Source organism: Megascapheus bottae, chromosome 8, assembly GCF_031878675.1.
Source record: "Megascapheus bottae isolate mThoBot1 chromosome 8, mThoBot2.hap1, whole genome shotgun sequence".
Lineage (NCBI taxonomy): Eukaryota > Metazoa > Chordata > Mammalia > Rodentia > Geomyidae > Megascapheus > Megascapheus bottae.
The window spans coordinates 64,837,438-64,844,516 of NC_143516.1; the positions used below are offsets into that span (position 1 = coordinate 64,837,438).

At 49.4% G+C, this 7,079-nt stretch overlaps 1 protein-coding gene across 1 annotated transcript; it reads right to left on the reverse strand.

Annotated features, from left to right (window-relative positions):
- Positions 1 to 4,684: 4,684 nt before the first annotated feature.
- Positions 4,685 to 6,679, reverse strand: LOC150060059 (golgin subfamily A member 2-like). Its single transcript, XM_090337768.1, has 3 exons — positions 6,254 to 6,679; positions 5,882 to 6,142; positions 4,685 to 5,767 (listed from the first exon to the last, which is right to left on the reverse strand). The coding sequence occupies exons 1-3, from the start codon at positions 6,677 to 6,679 to the stop codon at positions 4,685 to 4,687; spliced, it is 1,770 nt and encodes a 589-aa protein (XP_090193894.1).
- Positions 6,680 to 7,079: the final 400 nt, after the last annotated feature.

Below are 7,079 nucleotides of genomic sequence, written 5' to 3' on the forward strand. Positions count from 1 at the left end.
AGCGCCCTACCAGGTATTGGCTTACACGGGCAAACACACCTACCCCCACACCTGCTGTTGGGGTGCTGGGTGTTTCCGCCCATCCATCTCCAGTCTCAGTGGCCTGGGGGAGGGTGCTGTTGGGAGGAGCAGGACTCTGGGTTCCTTGTCTCCCCCAATGTTTGCCTATCCTTCTTGGGCAAGAGTGAGAGGTGTCTACGTTATGTTCTATAATTTGCCACCAGAACTACTCTCCTTAAGGGGTGGGGGAATCCTGGTGGGCTACTTGCTGATCTGGGGTCTGGCTGTGGGCTGTTCTGTGGTATTGAAGGCTCCTTCCTGATCAGTGTGTGCCTGGCACATGCTTTTGTGGCTCTGAGGCTCTGTGGCAAGGGATGGGGCATGGGTCTTGGAGTTTCTTATTATTTGAATGCATTGATTATGAGCTTTATCAGTTTTTCATTGCCAGTTTGTGTAGTTCCCTGGTGCTTCCTATATTTGTAGTTGCAAGTTTCTTAGGAGAGTTGCCTCCTTGGACTCCCCAGCCTTGGACTCCTTTCTGTGGGAGGGAGAGAGCTAGGCTCCATCCCTAGGGTTTTGGTGCCATCTTCCCTGAAAGTGCAAACTATTCCTACGAGTAGTTGTGACTTTTCATTTAGATTGTTACTATGTAAACGTGAAATATATATTGTATATTAACGTTTTACCTTGCAACCCTGTTTTCTTGAAATTTCATTAGGTTCAGTGAACAGTATGCCATATTTACCACTTGAAAAATCCCTAGATGAGCAGGTGCCGGTGTCACATGCCCATAATCCTAGCTACCCAGGAGACTGAGATCTGAGGATTGTGGTTCAAAGGCAACCCAGGAAAAAAGGTCAGAGACCCTTATCTCCAATTAACCACAGGAAAACTTGAAGTGGTGCTGTGGCCCAAGGGATTAGGGTGGACAACTGAACTGAACTGATCAGGGACAACACCAGGCCCAGAGTTCAAGTCCCACGACTGACAAAGTAAAATTCATCAATGAAAAACTGAGGTGCTTTATATTCTCATACAGATGTTCCGTAATCGTACACATTATTCTGCAGTATGTTGCTGTACTTCTTTGGTGTATGATTTCCCAATACAGGATACCTGCTTTTGTTCTATTACTGTTATTAGCATTATTCATTTTCTCAAACTTGCAAGATTTTATTCTTGTCAGTCATAGGGCTTGAACTCTGGGCCTGGACACTATCCATAAGTTCTTCAGCTCAGTGCTCTCACACTACCACTTGAGTCAAAGAACCACTTCCGGATCGCCAGGTCTAATAATGTTTTAAGCTTTCTCAGTTTGTAGTTTTTTTTTCACCGTAGTGTACTATCATTATGGTTTATTAAAATACACATGAGAAAATTCATTGTTGCTGTTATGGAGAAATATTTAAGAATCACAAACGCAAAGAACTATTAAGGATATAAACTAACTCACCTGAGAAAATAAATTTTACCTTCAATCTAAATTATAAGAACTGCTTCATAAACCATAAAACTTCATCAGAAAAAATTAATAAGGTAATGGAAATTAATCTCACTAATCTCATTATTCTTCGTCTAAATATACAAAGAATTTTTTTTTATTAGTAATAAGCCCAGCAGGAGCCCCTGCTCTGGAAATCAGTGGACTTTGAGGTGTCTTAGAATTGGGGTGACCTCCCAGCCATCTCTGGCCTATGTGGCCTGCAGCTGAGCCATGGTATCAGGTCCTGTGAGGACGCCATGCGGCTGCCTATGTCTCTGTGCCACTTGTGCCAAGGCTTTGGGAAGTCATGGACGGAAGCTCATCATGTGCCTCAGTGTGGAGAGGAGAGGGCCCAGGCCCAGGCGCGGGCTGCCCCAGCCTGAAGGCTCCTGGGGGCGCTTGAGGTCGGGCGTCAGCAGCACAACATGTTCCCTGGCCAGGGTTCCCGCGGTCTTCAAGGTGCCCTTGGGCCAAACCTTTCTGCTCCCCTCTCAGCTCCATGTGCCCTGGGCCTGACGTGGGGGAAGTGACCTCCCCAGCAGCTAGGGTCTCGGGGTCTGCCTGTGTACCTGCCCTGGCACCCCGTGCCAGGTCCTGCAAGCCGCAGCAGCAGCTCCTGCAGCTCTCTCCTCCTCTCCATCTTCTTCTGGGCCAGCTGTGGACACACTAGCCAAAGCTCCTGTTCTTGGTAGACAGAACTCCACTGTCAGCTTTTGGGTGGGTACTTAAGAGTCTGAGACTTCTCTGCTCAGACTTCCATCCTTAGATCTCAGTTTCCTCAGTAGGTAGAACGACAGGCCTGAGCCATCACTTCCAGATTGTAAGATATTCCTTTTCTCCAAACTGCAATGCTTAAACATTCACTAGGACTGTGACCAAAGGCAGAGTTGATGACTGTGACTGATGACTAGTGAGCAGTTCCGAAGAACGTGGGACCTTCAGGGACATGGTGATGCCCATTTCAGGAGGCGAAGCTCACATGTCTCTCAAGGAGAGAGATCCCTGTGGGTCTAGGCAGTGTGTAGACTCTGTGTCGGTGCTAGCCATAGATTTATGTATGAATTGCTGACTTACACTGTCGAGAATAAGAAGAGTCCTGGGAACTCTGTGTGCTCTTTCATAATTTATTATGTTAAGTCACTTTCTCTAAGGGATGTGCCGGCTGTGACACTTAACCTACTGTCCAAATAAAACAAATGACTAATTTCAATGGTTTTCAAATCTTGGAAAAGGTCAGGGTCATTTGTTTGACTGAGACTCCTAGCACTAATCTCGAGGAGGACTATTTACCTAGATTTAAAAATCACTTGGGATGATTGATGTGTGGGTTTGGCTCTGGTGTCTGAAAGGGGTATACTTACCATACCTTGAGTTAAGAAAAGTGATTTCAGATTCTCTTGTGTTATTTTTTCAATGAGGAGAAATGTGTATGACTTCTCTACCAGAAAGCTAAGGCAATGGCAAGTCTCAGTCTCTGCGTGTGATTCCTTGAGTCATTTTGCGGGTGTGGATCTTCACATATGTGCAGAAAGGTGACTGGCATTTGGGAAGGAGTCTGGAGTGAGCTCCTACTGCTCCAGCAGTAGGGCCTGGGCTCCATCTCTCAGTACTAATATGAGAAAAGTATACATACCAATGACCCAGACACTGAGCTAAGCAAAAATATGTGTAATTGCCTGTGTGTGTGCCCAAGACTCTGTGTGTGTGTGTGTGTGTGTGTGTGTGTGTGTGTGTGTGTGTCGGTGACTCCCACTAGAGGGGCTTAACTCAGGGCTTCATATTCTTGCTCAGGTTTTTTCCCTCGTGACTGGCACACTTCCACATGATGCATGCTTCTACAATCAGTAGAGAGTCTAAGCAGGGGTAGTGGGAAGGGATGGTGGAATGAAATGGAAGCAAGGGTGAAAATGCAGGCAGCACACATGTGATCAAGGCAGTGAGAATCAAGAACTGAGTCTGGGCAGGCACAGGGATGAGTCTAGGGCAGCAGAGAGGATGATGGAAGGGGTTAATCTGATCAGAGGAAACCTCAGAAAAAAACGTGAAAGCTATTCTTAATAGTTTTGAATTTTCATTTTTAAATTGTTACTGTCCAAGGTAAAATATATTTTGTACCTTAACCTTTTTTTTTCAACCATGTTTTTTTTTGAAATTTTAATATTTCACTAGATTCTATGACCTGTATGCCATATTAATCACTTGAAAAAGAAATAAATGAACCAGGCTCCAGTGGCTCACACCTGTAAACCTAGCTACTCCAGAGGCTGAGATCTGGGGATTTTAGCTCAAAGCAGTCCTGGGCACAAAAGCCATGAAACTATTATCTCCAATTAACCAGTTGGAAACAAAAATGACACTGTGGCTCATGTGATAAGAGTGCTAGCTGTGAGCTGAATAGCTCAGGAACACTGCCCAGGCCTAGAGTTCAAATCCCATGAACAACAACAAAATTAATGAATGAAAAATTGAGATGCTGGATATTGCATATTTTATTATGCAATACACTTCTGCACTTCCTTGGTATATATTTTCCCAATACAGAAGACCTCTGCTTATTCCAGTAATATTTATTTCGTGTCGACATTTTCAGACTTTCTTTTTTGTCATTTGTGGGGCTTGAACTCTGGGCCTATGGATTCTCCCTAAGCTCTTCTGCTCAGTGCTACCACTCTACCACTTGGGGCACAGAAACACTTCTGGATTGTCAGAACCTAATAACCTTTTACTCTTTCTCAGTTTGTACTAGTGTTTCACCTTAGTGTACTATCACTGTGGTATATTAAAATACACATAAGAGAATTCAGTGTTGCCATTATGGAGGGATATTTAAGAATCACAAATGCACCAGACTCTAAAATGTATATTAACTCACTTGCTAAAAAACTTTTACCTTAAGTCAAAATTAGGAGAATGATTCCAGAAATCAGTAAAACTCTATGTCAGGAAATACACTATCACTGATATGCTAAGGGAAAATTACCTCATCACGCTCAACTATCATTGCAAAGAATTTATTAGTAATAAGCCCAGCAGAAGCCCCTGCCCCTACAATCAGTGGACTTTGAGGTGTCTTAGAATCGGGGTGACCTCCCAGCAGTCTCTGGCAGGTGTGGCCTGCAGCTGAGCCATGGTATCAGGTCCTGTGAGGACGCCATGCGGCTGCCTAAGTCTCTGTGCCACTTGTGCCAAGGCTTTGGGAAGTCATGGACGGAAGCTCATCATGTGCCTCAGTGTGGAGAGGAGAGGGCCCAGGCCCAGGCGCGGGCTGCCCCAGCCTGAAGGCTCCTGGGGGCTCTCGAGGTCGGGCATCAGCAGCACAACATGTCCCGCGGGGGAGGCCTCTCCAGGACAAGGGTTCCCGCGGTCTTCAAGGTGCCCTTGGGCCAAGCATTTCTGCTCCTCCCTCAGCTCCATGTATCCTGGGCCCGACACAGGGGACAAGGCCTGGCCAGCAGCGGGGGTCTCGGGGTCTGCCTGTGTCCTGCCCTGGCACCCCGTGCCAGGTCCTGCAAGCCGCAGCAGCACCTCCTGCAGCTCTCTCCTCCTCTCCATCTTCTCCCGGGTCAGCTGGTGGACATACTGGGCTTTCTCGCGGTGCAGCTCCTCCAGGACTGCCATCTCTTCTGTACAGGTCGCAAGAGACGCCTCGATGGCGCCCATGTGCTCAGACAGCTGGCTGCACTGCAGCTGCAGGTCCCGTACTGGACTCTGGAAGTCCACGTTGTCGGGCAGGGCGTGGAGGAAGCAGATTGTCGGCTGATTGTTAGCCACCTTCAGGTCCAGCTTCCGGTCCCCAGACCCGCCATGGCTCCAGCTTCTGGGGAAGAGGGCCTGGTGCTCCAGTCTCGTCTGGCACTGGGCTGCCAGGTTGGCCAGGCAGCTGCAGCGGGCCTGCTCCTCCTGCAGCCGCTGGCTGAGCCTGTCTTTTGTGGATTCAGCGACTGCTAGCACCTTCAGGTAAAAATCCCTCAAGCTTTGAGGATTCTCTACATCCGTGGGGACAGTCAGGTCCCCTGGAGTTGCCTCCTCACTCATCTCCTCTTCCTTTCTCACTTCTCCACCTTCCTTAGGGAAGGCCAGGAAGCTGAGCAGGGCCTGTGGTTGCTCCTGCTGCTGCCTCCTTGCTTCCAGGCACTTCAGGGTGTCCTTTTGAGGCACCCTGTGGTCCCCCAACTTGCTGTGCCCCTGCCCTTGCTCCAGGTGCTCCAGCAGCCGGGTCTGCCTCAGCAGGTGCTGCTGCAGTGCCTCCTTCTCTGAGGTCAGCTGCTGATTGTAGGCCACGTGCTGAGCACAGGTGGCTCTGAGCTCCTGCAGCTGGGCCAGGCACTGGCCATGCAGCTCCTGCAGGTTCTTAGCTGCTTGGCTCCTGGTCGCAGCCACCTCTTTCCAGTCTTCTACCTCCTCCTGTCGCTGCTCCAGCTTCTGCTGCAGCTGTTCCTTCACCTGCTGCTCTGAGGTCAGGAGGCTGGCCAGGTCCTCCTTCTCAGAGCTCAGCCTGTGGAAAGCATCCTGCAGCTGGGTCAGCTGCTCTTGCAGCGCTGCGTTGTGCACACAGGTGCGTCTGATGTTCTGATCCCTTTCCTTGTCCTTCTTGTCCAGGATCCGCAGCCGTTCCTGCTGCTGCAGGGTCTGGAGTCTAAGGCTCTGGTTTTCCTGGACCTGGGTGTGAAGTTGGTGCTCCAGGATCTTTATGTCCTTCTGCATCTGGCAGGCCTGGGCCTGCAGCTGCTGCTCAGCCTGAGATGGTCCTGTGGGGGGCTGCGGCTCTGCCAGCTGCTTTGTCAGTTGGGCCAGGTTGGTCTCTAGCTGCAGCACCTGCCTCCCCGCTTGCTCTCTCTCCTCTCTCATTTGATTCATCTGCTCTGTGAGCTGCTGGACCTTGTCTTTCCACGTGGACCTCTCCACCCTCAGGTCCTCCTCAAAGGTGTCTCTCTCCAGCTTCAGTGCGCTCACCAGGCTTCTCAGATTGTCTCGTTGTCTTTTCAGCACTGCCCGCTCCCCCAGTGCTTGTTGAAATTTTCCAATTCGGTTCTTCATGTTGGTCTTCTGAGTCCAGAGCACTTTGATCTTCTCCTGCAACTCAGCGTTGGCTGCGTCCAAGTCATCGTAGCTTCGGGCCTTTTCCTGCAGCTGAAGCTTCACATTATTGAGGTCTTCCAGGAGCTGGAGTTTCTTCTTCTCAGTCCCATTCTGCATGGTGGTGAGTGCAGACACTGTCTTCTCTAGCTGTTGGCAGCGCTGCTGTGAAGCCTGCAGGTGTCTGGTGAGATCTTCATGCTCTCTTTCTCTCTCCTTGGCTACCTTTTCCATGTGGGCCAGGGCAGACTGCAAATCCCCTTCTTGGGAAACCAGCATTTGTAAGGAGAGCGTGTGGATTTCCAGCTCTGTTCTCAGTGCTTCTTGCTCATGTGCTGTCTTCTCCTTTTCCTTCTTTAGTTGTTGCACCTCACTGCACAGCTGTTGGATTGTTACCTTGCTGGAGTCCAGGGCAAGCAGCAGGTGTTGGTATCTTGTCTCCAGATCCCTGGTGGTATTGGGACCTGTGACACTCTTGACCTCGGCCGCTGTGACTGTGTCCAAAGGCAGGGGAGGCTCG